The sequence below is a fragment of the Seriola aureovittata genome, chromosome 20 (genome assembly GCF_021018895.1).
Source record: "Seriola aureovittata isolate HTS-2021-v1 ecotype China chromosome 20, ASM2101889v1, whole genome shotgun sequence".
Classification (NCBI taxonomy): Eukaryota; Metazoa; Chordata; class Actinopteri; order Carangiformes; family Carangidae; genus Seriola; species Seriola aureovittata.
The window spans coordinates 1,858,481-1,871,839 of record NC_079383.1 but is presented as its reverse complement, the minus strand read 5'-3'; the positions used below and the strand labels follow the sequence as shown (position 1 = coordinate 1,871,839).

The window sequence follows — 13,359 nt, the reverse complement described above, 5'->3', positions numbered from 1 at the left end:
TTTATCAGTTACCTTTTTCTGCCTTGATAATATTTCTTCTTTGTCTGGGTTTAGTTTTCTCACCTCAGTGGATGGTGGACGTGCAGTTCATCTTTTCTGAATTTCACATTCCTCTCCAAACAGGAAGTCTTTACTGAACTAACGTCTTTGGCAAAGTACGAAGATCATAAGAACCAGAACTGAGTTAAACAGTGAACATTTCCACTTGTTGAAGTGATTGTTAGAGGGATTGTAGGAGGCTGCCACAGACACTCCTTAGTTTCTCTGTGCAGTCCTTATATTCAGTTAAGTTTTGAACTTCTGAGCGTTGTATTCATCTATCATTTGTAATAAATAAATAGTGCTTTATCCTGGATTATTATGGATGTGGAGAGTCAAACATTCCTGCTCAGCCACTGTAGTGTTTATAAATAGGACAAGAAATAACTGCTACAGTTCTGAATTACTGACGTGTGTGGGGAAAACTACGCAACCTTCTGTAAACATTGCACCTTCATGAAGTTGGCACCATATGTGGTTACAACAAGAATAAAACTGCTCTTACCATTTTTAAGAAATTACATATTACAATTTCAACCATAGGCCTATTATGTCAGCTGCCTATTAACATCCAAATGACTGTAAAGTGATCTCAGTCATTTTCACAGACGCCACTTTTACAGTCTCAACCAAACAAACTGTTGGAGTCTGCTAAGCGTTTCTAAAGGATTCAGGTTCCCAAAGCAGATTCTGAGCTGGATCCAGATTCAGTGAAACGCTGGGCACAAGCCCCTGCACAGTATTTTACTCTCCGCTGAGACGGTGTGCAGTGGCCAACAGGAACAACCAGCAACCGATCAAATCAAAGTAGCTTTTCATCCAGCAGACTCCTGACTGGCTGTGCTGCTCTTCATTAAACGTCCTGGATGGTAAACAGGACAGACATTAGTTGAAACTTAACATTGATTCTTTTTGGTGGCACAGAGACCAAGTGAAAATATCCATAATTGACGGATCAGGTTTCAGTTCTTCTCTTTCTTCCACCTGCTCGTTCTGAGTCTGTGAGAAGTAAAGCAACTGTTTTCTTAAATCTCCATATTCCATCCTTATTAATGTCATGCCACAGAGTAATTCCTGTCCAGATTTGAAGAAGCAGACAGAGCAGGTTTGTCATGTCAGCGTGAATGTGTCTTGGCTGTGGACCGCTCACGTTCAGCTGGGTGCTGCTGCTGATTATTGGAGCATTGACTGCCAACAGTAGCCAGAGGGAGGGCGTGATGTGGGTTGTCATCTCCATCACCGGATGCATTTCAGAGGATATCCCCTGGGCAGCACTCGTGTGTCTGCACACTGCACTATGTGGTCTTCACATCAGACCACCTTCCAGTCTGCAGTAAAACTGGGTCAGGCCAGACTGTTGTGGTGGGAGGGGAGAGGCAAACACAGCCAACCACATCCACAGCCCAGTCCACGAAATGGCTCTAACCGATGTTTTTAAACCCAACATTTACACCAAATACACATCTGTGCAGCTGTTTGAAACCGAACGTGGTTAGGCCTCTGCTTCATTAGCTGGGAAACTTCTGATGCCAGAATCTCACAAAGAAAGATTTCTACTCAGCTTCACTTAATTTACAAATTTCTAGCAATTTTACTGGCTCTGTTTTTTAGATTCATAATTCTGTTTTACTTGCTGTTGCTGCTCCTCAGCTCTTGAACTGCCTCCTAAAAAGTCTCAGAGAAACCAAATCAGTGTTTTCCTTAGCTTTGCCCTTATTTTATAATTGTCATGTAGTGGGTTGTCCCTTAATCCTCCCTTTAGCCATGCTAATATATTAGCGCAGCTCTGGATGGCAATGACTGTAAGTTAGTATTGTCATGAGCGTGTTGTCTTTATCCTCAGTCTGGTGTCACAGAGCTGTTGGATATAGACTTGTCATGTCATTTTATTTCCTGTAAAGCACTTTGTAATTTCTGTTTTGAGAAAGTGATATATACATAAAATGTATTTGATTATAACTAAAGTTTGTATGAGTTGTGATCATCAGACAGGTTGAACACAATCCCCCGGGTTAGTGAAACTTCTATTGCAGATAACGACGAAGAAGTGTAAAAATACTCCATAAATTGTCTGTTGTAAACATTCATGACAGTTTATAGATCAACTTCCTGATTCAGTTTAACTCAGACCTCTGGCTGTTACTGTTCTTCAGTGAATCGTATCGTTGTTGTTTTCTTCTCTCAGGTGTCTACTTTCTGCCTGAAATGATAACATCTTTGCCTGAAGAGAAATTACTGTTAAAGTTGGATATTTCCACAGATTGTGACCCTAGATTCCGCTCTTCTTCTGTGCTGGACTGTACATTACGTCCATGGCTCAGGCAGGTCCACTGGCTGTTGGTTTGACCCTCTAGCTTTACGTAGGGAACTCTGTGATGGAATCAGAGTAACGTGTGAAGTACTGAGGGCAGAATGAGATGAGGTTCAACTTTGACCCCTCTTCCTGTAAAGTGAGACGATAAGCGACAGTTTGACCTCTAAAGTGGTTCAGATGATCTGGATCAAATCAATCAAACAGTCAAACTTTATTTGTATATCACTTTTCATACAGGTTACTGCAGTTCAAAGTGCTTCACAGGTGTTGGATGAGCTAAAAAGAAACAAATAAGAAAGCTGATGATGAGATAGAATAAAATAGATTTAAAAAGCTGCAATAACATCAGCAAACAAAAAGAACATATAAGAAAATGCATAATGAAAGGTTGTTAAAGAACCTGATGACTGCTTATCTCCCCTCATCTGACTGTGACTCATGTGTTTTCCATATCTTGAAATAAGCCTTGTGCAGTTTATTACATAACGAAGATGAAAACATTCCCCCTCCAGTCGCCTGGTCGTAACTGAAAGAACAATGAGGCTCATATAGAATAATTTCAGCACTGTTGGTCTCGTTTATTAAACATTAAAAAGAACAGATTAGTGCAGAAAGCATTATTAAAAGGGCATTTACCCCTGACTCACATCATACTGTTTCTTGATGGGTGGATTTCTGTGTCTCTTTTTTCACCCTCTGTAGAACCATTTCAGTCCAGATCAATTAGTCAATTCCTAATAATTAAGGTCTTATGAGCTCTCTCATGACCAACAGGAAAACAGAAATCAGATACGAGTCTGCAGCATCTCTATTAGGAGGAATAACATGGTGTTTTATTAAAATCAGACTGGATTCGTCAACCTCCAGTTACACTCTCACCTGAACGTGTCCTGTGTCTGTGCAGCACTGACGGTCCTCTTCTCTTCCAGGGGGAAGTTTGCTGTGGTCAGAAAGTGTGTGGAGAAATGCACGGGCCACGAGTACGCCGCAAAGTTCATGAGGAAGAGACGGAAAGGCCAGGACTGCCGGACAGAGATCATCCATGAGATCTCCGTGCTGGAGCTCGCCACCGTCAGCTCCCGGGTGGTCAACCTCCACCAGGTCTATGAGATGGCCTCTGAGATGGTGCTGGTCCTGGAGTTGTGAGTATCCAACCTCAACACAACGACCAAAGACTTAGAATCATCTATGTGACATCAGTTAGACATGATAATCCTGCTTCACGATCCAGGTGCGGAGAAAATAACATTTCTGAATAGACATTAGAACCAGGGAGTTTGGTTCGAGTCTCTGTGGAGTTGGTCATTCATACAGTTTGTCTTCAGTCAGTGTAGCTCAACCTCCTTTTCAACTCATCAAAGTATCCAGGATAATTGTGCACAGAATTAAAACGAGATTTTCACCAGGTGCTTGTGTCCCTCTCAGTGATTATTGGTTGTGATTGGTTGTAATTATTGGTTTTTAGTTTTCCCTTTTATTGCTGTGGCGGTGTACTCAGTGGAGTATTATATTTTACTTGGTGTGCGGGGATGTTCTTCAGAATAAGGGCAATAAATGTTTGTGTCAGACTGAAACTGAGATTTGATTTGTCGTTGACTAAACTGAAATGAACAGGAAGTGAACGGTGTGATATCCTCAAAGGAAAAGCGCCGCAGGGAGCTGCAGTGTTTTAGTCCTGCAGAGCTTCAGGCCAAACTTTAATGCTCCAGCAAACACCAGCTATTCCAACCATGTGCCTCGCCTGTGTCCTTTGTGTACACACACACGGATTGTGTCGTAGGACACGGTGGATTGGGTTTCCTGTATCCCAGGCCTCCGACCGAGAGGTGACGGAGAGAGAATCCAGCAGTAACACTGAAACAGGACCGAGTGGAGCGCAGCTTAGTTTGACCCAGTATGTGGGATACACACACACACACACACACACACACACACACACACACACACACACACTATGGGAACCAGGTCAAGCGTGGCCCAGGCATGACCAGTGAGATGAGATCATAATCAACAACTGGTGCGGCTAGAGTCAACCCCATACAGTATCGTGTGTGTGTGTGTGTGTGTGTGTGTGTGTGTGTGTGTGTGTGTGTGTGTGTGTGTGTGTGTGTGTGTGTGTGTGTGTGTGTGTGTGTGTGTGACTTCATCATGACACGCCAGGCTGATCAAGAAGGTCTCTCTCATTTCCTCTCTCTTTCTGTCCCACTACATACCATATTGGATTTTGCCTGAATTTATCACCATAGCGACACCCTCTAAACACACACACAAACACACACACACACACAGAGGAGAGTCAAACTGCTGGATTAGATGGTATTGACACATTTAGTATCAGCTGTCATCTGTCATTTATAACTCCTGTGTTGAAACTGGGAACCAGCTGGAGTGAAGGACGAGCTGATCCCTTACACCTTGTCTGTGATGTTCCTGTTCGTGTCCTGACGTCACCTGAACTGAACCGGTTCTCCAGTGATGTAGTCAGAAGTCAAACTCCAGTTTTCACAAAGATACTTTACTCCAGTCTTAATTTGGCACCTCACCTCCAGGCTAAATCGGGCCAAAGACTGATGTTACCATGGTAACAATCAATGACAGCTGTGCTGACCAGCAGCACCCAACAGCAAAAAACAGGAAAACATGGCCCATAGTTTGTGGTTTGCTAACATTACGTTATGGAGAGAGTGATGGGAAGGGAAAGAGAGACAGCAGCCATTTTGTTTTTCCAAATCAGGTTTTTGTTCTTTTTCTTTTATTTTTTTTTACCGTTTCACTCCTCACCGAATTTCCAAAGTAAAACGTCCTTGTAACTGTTGAATTCTTCCAAAAGAAACATGTTCTGTTGAAAGTTAACGGAGCTGAGAGGTTGGATGTGGTTCCCATGTCGGCCATTTTTAAAATGTTATTTAGAAAAAAATTCTTAATTTACACAGAATTCATTGTACCATATCTTAAGATACTCAAGAACTAAACTGCTTTGTGCAACGGATGGATTTAGACTCAGTCTATCTGAAGTCAGACTGTTTGTTCTATGTCAGAGTCAAAGTCTGTCTCTGTGAAACCGGCTGCCAAACTGGGATTTCCTCCCACGTCCCAGCTCTGTTGACTTTGACGAGAAAAAACCAGTGATGTGTTTCATGTTAGCTATGGTTTAAAGTTGAGATGAATGTCATCCAGCTCTGATTTCACTCTGTCTGCGCCAGTGCTGTGTGGACTGTAGTGTGTTACAGGATTATGTGCCCTCAGCAGCACATGCCATACAACGCAGTCTGTCCTGTTAAGGAGATCCCATAAATGCTCCTTTAACTGGTCCAGTGGGCCCAGTCCTCCCCCACCTCAACCCATAATCCTAATCCCAGCCATTGTTCATTAAAAGGATAATCTGAGAATTAACTGCTGCTCTGAGTGAGGATAGTGCTCCTCCTCAGACACATAGTCAAGCACACACACACACACATACATACAGGGACAAAGACACTACAGATTGATTATTATTTCCCCATAAAATTTTAAAAAGAAAATTAAAGAATCAAATTTTTGTTGTTGTTTTTTCTCATATAATATGATATAATACAACATAACACAGAGAACAACTGACAGCTTTGTTATGATTCATGGTAGCACTGTTCACATGTTTTTAACGTGTAGTAGTTGTGTCAGCTGTTTTTAGATCCATGTCTCAGAAAGACCGTCTTTAATTTCCTGTCTTTTGAATCAGATTTCAGGAAGTTGAATATATTTATAATAATAATAACTTTATTTTTTTTAACTTTTCTTAAAGTTACAAACCTAAAGTTACAAAGTGCTTTACAAGAAAAAAAGTAAAACCAGAGAAAATAAAAGAAGAAAGTACCCGAGCATAATAAAACATGTAGAACAGCATAAATAAGAAACATCTCAAATCAACATTATGCAAAAATATGTGACATTGAGTTATTTAGGACATTTAAACTTCATCAGATCAGTGTGAATCATATCTGCTGTTTGTGATGGAGACGATAGAACGGATCATAAATATAAAATAAATATTTCAATAAAAGAAGATTAGACACCGATAAACACTGATAAACAACCAGGGGAAAGACGATCAATTCAAGTCTGTGATCATGTGAATCATATGAATGAAGCACCATTTAATCCACCCCCCCCAGCCCCTTTCATTTCTCATATGTGGTTTTTTATATGGGGAAAAAATGGAGCAGAATACTTTCATTCTTTCTGGACGTTGACAACATCCTCCTCTTTTACTCGGCTGACAGCTGACAGATATTTTGGGTAGTGGGCTAAGTGGTGATGAAGGAGGATCGAAGGAAGGATGGAGGGAGGGAGGAGGGGGGCAGATATTCTACGAATGAGGGTCAACTTGACATAGAAAACTATTCATGCCATGATGGAAGGGGGGAAGGAGGGAGGGAGGCAGAGGGGCCCAAAGCTTTTTTCCAGGCTGGTAGAGAGAGAAAGAAAGAAATCAATGAAGAGTGAGAAAAATGAGAGAGGAGGGAAAGAGACAGAGGCAGGAATAGTGTAAACGTGATGGAGAGAACGGTTAAACGGAGAGAGAGAATGAATGAGAGCAATAGAGAGCTACATGGCCTCATTGCTGGCTGAGCTCCAGCTGGGAGTTCATTATGTCAGTCGAGCCGCACGTGACCGGCCAAAGCATGGCCGCTCGCCGAGAGAGAGAGAGAGAGAGAGAGAGAGAGAGAGAGAGAGAGAGAGAGAGAGAGAGAGAGAGAGAGAGAGAGAGAGAGAGAGAGAGAGAGAGAGAGAGAGAGAGAGAGAGAGAGAGAGAGAGAGAGAGAGAGAGAGAGAGAGAGAGAGAGAGAGAGAGAGAGATTCAGGATGAGGCTGCTGTTCTATATTCTACTGTTCTATATTCTACTGTTCTATATTCTACTCACTGTCAACAAATCCTATGAAAAAGGAATGATGTGTTTGTCCATTTCACAATCCTTCATTTTAAATTCATCCATTGCACAAAGCAGTTTGTTTTGGAGGAATTCAAGGACGTTTTAAAACAATGAAAAAAATTTCAAAATCAGATTTGGAAAGAAAAAAAAAAGTCACTGGCGTCTCTAAAAACTTTTTCCCTTCTCATCACTCTCTCCATAACAATGTTAGCAAACCACAAATTATGAGCCATGGTTTCCTGTTTTCTGCTGTAGAGCGCTACTGCTCAGCGCAGGTGTTAATTGTTACCATGGTAACATTGGTCTCAGGCCTGAGTTAGTCTGTTAAGGTGTCTAATGTTTTTGGTTTAAAATGAGTCCGTCTGTGAGCAACATTAAGACTGGACCAACACGACAGACCAGTCTGAGCGTCGGTGTGAAACCGGGGATTTGTTGACAGTAAGAAAAATATAGAATATCACCAGATTTATCCTGAAGTTCAGTGTTGATCTACTGCTGCAGTGGAAGTCGTCAGGTCAGATGTTCCAAACACTCGTCATTCAGGTTGAACTGAATCAGCTACATATTTTAAACAATTTATTTGTATTCAAGATATAAACTGAATATGACTGGCTGTTGCATTTGTGGGTGATTAGAAGTGAAACTCCCAACCTCATAAAATCAACCATGTTCTGTCATGTTCCTGTTATTCTGCAGATCAGATCAGTGTTTTGGTTGAAGTTGATTAAGTTAGGTGATTAAATATGTTTGTTTTGATATTTTTAGCTCTTCATTTATTTTATTGTTTGATAATGAACTTTAATCGTGTTAATTTTTAAAACAAATATTTTTATTCCCTCCGCGTCGGAGACATTTTGTTTTTGGGTTGTTTGTCCGTCCATCACATTCTTGTGGACACGATTTCTCAGTCAAGCTGTGACGGCACTTCTTCAGATTTGTCACAATCATTCACTAGGACTCAAGGATGAACTGTTTAAAATTTGGTGGCTAAAGGACAAAGTTCACATTGACCTCACAAAACATTATTTTGGCCTTGTGAACGCAATACCTCGAGAACTCCTCAAATCTCCTCACATTTGGGACAAACGTTCACCTGGACTCAAGGACAAACTGATTAGATTTCAGTGGTTAAGGTCAAAGGTCAAGGTCATCTGACCTCACAAAACTCTGTTTAGCCATTATTCAAGACTTCACAGCAATTATGACCAAATTTCACACAAATGCTTCATATTGTATCTGACTCTGGATAAACAGGGACGTAACCTGGAACTAGTCTGAGTGGCGGAGGGATACGACCACGAGGAGGTGGTTCTAGTTCTTCTTTGTTTTCATGCTGCTTTTGAGTTGCACTAACTTCAGGATATTTGGATAACCCCTAGCTGTGCGTCATGTCTGACCTTTTTGGTAATAAAGCAAAAACCAAACACTACAATATATTTATATGTTTTTGTATAATATAACCTGGAGCTCAGTTCAGTGTAGAAATACTGTAAGTGGGGCTCAGGGGCCATGTTGGGTCGGCGCAGTAGGAGCCCACAGCTCATTTTTGCCCTGGGGCCCCGCAGCAGGTTAATTCGGCCCCGGCTGTAATTAGTGGTGATGTCAGATTTCAGGCATTTGGACGAACGTGGCTCCACAACCAAAGTTAGCCGCTGTTTTCCTGTTGTAAATGGGGCCATTAGCATGAGGGAAACTCCAGTTCTGTGGACATGAATACACGATGAGAGCAGTATGGAGGACCACTGCAGGGCATTCACTTGACCTCACTCTGACTTTATCGCTCCCCCTCTCTCTGTCACGCACATTTGTCTCTTTGTCTCTTCTGTCCTTTGTGGAGACGGTTTCCTCTTCCACACTCATCTGTGTCTGTGGCTCCTCTCTCTACTGTAACTGTGATGGTACAAGAGTTTGACTGATTCCTCCACTGGCTCTCTGTGAACGAGTCAGACTCATGGAGGATTATCTGGTGTTTTATATTTATATATACTTTATATATCAGTTCAGAGCTTCCTACAGATACAGATGTATAGACCCTTCACACCCCCCTGTTGTTGTTTAGTGGGTGTTTATGTTTATGAAGCCAGTTATTTAGGTCAGCTGACTGAGTTCATGTCATTCTTCTACTAAATCATCAGAGTCCAAACGGGCGGCTGATCAAAGCTGAATTGATCCATTCCCACAGCACTGAGCTGACACTGATTTCATTAATTACATTAGCAACTCACCAATCAAGCGCTGACTGACTGCCCTCTGGCCTGCGTGAACCTGACTGACCCCCCCACCCCCACCATCAGGCTTCTGGGGCAACACACAGGCAGCATGCCAACCTGCCTTTGTCTGGGATCATATCAATGGAGGTGTTTTTCTAGTGTGTGTCTGTTTCTGTTGTGGATGACTTGTTTAGTGAGGCTCCTCGGTCACTGAGGTCTTCATCCAAGATAAACATTAAATTATTGAATTTTATTTATTTATTTAGAAAGTTTATTTGTTGATGAGCTGAGTTTCCTTGTCTTTTCTTCGTGTTGACAGATTAGATCAGAGTTCTGTCTGTGACATCACGCTCGTGCAGGGAGACGCACAGACCTTTTTACATTTTGCACACAGAAATCGTGCAGGTAACTAACTTCCCCTCGGAGATGGCCTTGGAGCGGCTGGAGGAGCAGCTGTGTCCTCGGTGCAGAGGGAGCACATGCTGCATGACTTCCTCTCGGTGAAGCGAGCGCTTGCAGGATCGTGAAATCCCCTGTTCAGAGAGTCCGTCAGACTTCTGATCACGTCCCTGTGAGAAATGTTCAAAACTCTGTCTGAAGTTCATGCTGATGAGAAGTCGTTTAAATCACTTTAGATCGAGGGAGGAAGGTTTGAGTTCAGACTACAACAGGTCAAACAAGTTCAGTTTAATATGTTGTCATGTAATTTGTCCATTTTTTAACTGTAATTTTCTAATTCAGTTAAATTCGTTGTTCATATTTGCCAGTTTAGGTAAAAGGTCACTGTGTTTTACATCTGTTGTCACTGCAGGAAAAAATAATTCATTCATCTGCTTCATGTGGTGTTGAAATGAAAAGTGACACATGATCTGTCTCCGTTCATCTTCCCTCTCCACGCCATCATTCACAGTCCGAGTTGTTTTTGAAAATCAAATGCTTTTGAATCGGCCGTGTCTTATTATCATTAAAATTAAAATGTCGGTCACAATGACGTCACAACCTCCAACATACCGTGAAACTTTACAGGTGTGTGGTTGAGACCAACTTGAAGTCATAGTACGAGGATGGGTGTGGTCCGACCCACGAGTCCTGAGAACGTCAACATGTTGCTGGGCGTTGCGGCTGCTGTGATCCCTTTAAGAGACGGTCTCCGGTTGTTTCCAGAGCTCTGTCAGAAAACTTTAAAAGGCAACATGAAACACTTTCTTGGTCAAAGCAAAATCATTATTATCAACAGATGCTGCAGCTGTTTGAAGATGACGCAGGTTTCATTACAGGCTCTAAACACACCGCTGACCCTGTGTTAAAACAGACATAGATCCAGTTTTCAACAAAAGGCCAATTTACTCAGATATGAATGTAATCTGATGAGTCATTGAGTAAAAGCTCCTGTGTGTGTGGGAACCTCCACATCAGATGCATGAGGACGTCTGAAGTTATTGTTTCCTGTTTGCCAGACTGGATTAGTTTCTGTCTGATCCTCTGAGGAATGAACCGAGATTCCATTAGTTTAATGCACGTGCCGAAACCAGGTGTGTGTGTGTGTGTGTGTGTGTGTGTGTGTGTGTGTGTGTGTGTGTGTGTGTGTGTGTGTGTGGTGTGTGTGTGTGTGTGTGTGTGTGTGTGTGTGTGTGTGTGTGTGTGTGCAACGGTGGCACAGATTAGAAACCAATCATTTCACACACACATACATTCCTTCAGTTGACCTAATTATTCATCATGATTCTCCTCCTCTTCAGCTCTCTGGTTTCTCATCACACACTCACTGTTTCTCATTAAAGCAGCCGATCCACACACACCAACGCCTTAACAAAGTGTGTGTGTATTTGTGTGTAAAGACTGGTTAAATGGTTATAGCTTGATTCAAGACAATTTATACTTTAGCATTAAGCTGCCTGCAAACACACATCTGTTTTTCTCAACCACAAGTGAGAAGCACAAAAATAAAAAAGTAATAAAAGAGAGAGTTCTCACAAACCGTCTGTACCGTTGGTTATTTAATAAAAATTATTGTGGTGGTTTCATAGCAACAGGAAGGCAAGGTTTTATTTGAGAATATTTCAAAACCATTTGAACAATTTATAGTTAATGTGATTTCCTTATGCTTGTAGCACCACAAACTAAATTCTTACCTGAGAGGTTTCAGAGGAACCTGATTCTTTAGACAAACTTTTTTTGTGTGTGAATTGGGTGAATGAACCTTTTAACTGTCACAGAGATCTGAACTCTATCAGTGTGTCAAACAGGTCTACTTTAAGAAATTCAGTTTAATAACATGTTTAAATGAGTCTGAACTGTGTTAAATGGAAACTTACCCCCAGCAGACATGCATGCAGTGCCATAACTAGAGCACACGTTTAACTGAGGTCCAGCAGTTGCCATGGAAACTCTAACAATGTTGTGCAGTCTAGAGCAACGACTTCCATCTTTATTTAAAACCACATTTAACCTGTTTGACTGCTGATCTCTATATCTTCATCTTCTCTCTCCCTCCCTCCTCTTCCTCTCCCTTGTCCAAGTATCAAGTCGTCGTCTTGGACAGAACACTTTAAGTTTTCCACTGACGTCTGACACTTGAGGTTGAATTTCTCCTCAGCTCAGGGAGTTACTGAAGGTTGTTGCACAGAATCACTTAAAAGGTTTCCTCTGTTAAGGAAAAACATTAAGGCATTTGCAGCAATGAATGAGATTTTACTGCAGTAAAATTCTACAGTTTCCATGGAGACCGTTTGTTTGCCGGCATTAGCGCCTGTGAAACCTGTGAACATCTCACCTGTATCGTCTCACAAAGTTGACCAGAAGAAAAAAATGTCTTAAAAAATGACATTAAAGAAGTGTGTCGCCATTTCATCCATTAAATGGAAACTTTAATGAAAACGGTCAAAGCGTCTGACACTCGGATCAATGGACATGACATACTTCATCAATAATTGATTAAAAAGATCCCGTAGCATAAAACACAGAGCATCATTAACTGTAGTTACCCTGAAGAGAGCTGAGGAGATGGAGCCATCAGATCAAATCAGAAACTGATGCCGATCAAATCTATGGAGCAAATCAATTCCTCTCATTGATGATGAGTTTCAAACTCTTGTTGTGATGTTCGTCCTCTTCATTTATCAACATAAACTCAGACGTGTTGAGTTCAGATACAATTAGTACAAAGTTTTTTCCTTATTTTGGATGCGAAGGTCTTTTGTGTCTTAACTGACTTTAAGTGGTTTCTTAAGTATAAGGAGAAAACTTTAAATACTTAAGGGAACATTTTGAGGAAAGACAGGATATTCTGTGCAATAGTTTTTATTTTAGGGAAATCTTAAGTTGGACTTTAAGGAAAATCTTAACTTAAGAGACTTTGTGCATCTTGTCCCAGAATAAAAGTGAAAGAAGTTTAAACTACGAAAAGAACAAATAACAGATCCAGAGGTAAAAGCGTCAGAGGTCAGAGGTCAATGTCTGAAACTATACAAACGATGAACCAGGATTGACCTTGAAGAACTTCCTGTTGACCAGGACCAGGACCTGAGCAGCACCTCTGTGAGGAGCTGTTTGACTTTCATTAGTTCGGCCGTCCAGACTGTTTTTGTCGCCTGTACTCCGGTTAAAGGCTCTTTCTTCTCACCTTGAAAACCCCAAACATTCTCAGCCACCCCTCCTCTTCCTGCCGTCTCCACCCTCCTCTGAGATAAAGCCTAATTCAGCAGCACCCTGAGGGAACACCTCGTCTATTCCTGACTGCCCTGCCTCCTTTTCTTTCTCAGTTTCTAATTGAGTTTGTCCGACAGAGGTTACCTCAGGTCAGAGGACGTTCATGGTGCTCGAAGCAGGGCGGGAGCTTCAGTGTCGACAACAGTTTGAGACAGTTTTTATTTTGCTGTTTATTTTA

At 41.6% G+C, this 13,359-nt stretch overlaps 1 protein-coding gene across 1 annotated transcript in view; it reads left to right on the top strand.

Annotated features, from left to right (window-relative positions):
* The window catches only part of stk17a (serine/threonine kinase 17a), a 32,404-nt gene that overhangs the window by 11,491 nt on the left and 7,554 nt on the right, over nucleotides 1-13,359 (top strand). Inside the window, exon 2 of the mRNA XM_056364641.1 lies at nucleotides 3,283-3,495. Within this exon, the coding sequence (XP_056220616.1) occupies nucleotides 3,283-3,495 (213 nt within the window). The remainder of the gene's footprint in view (nucleotides 1-3,282; nucleotides 3,496-13,359) is intronic.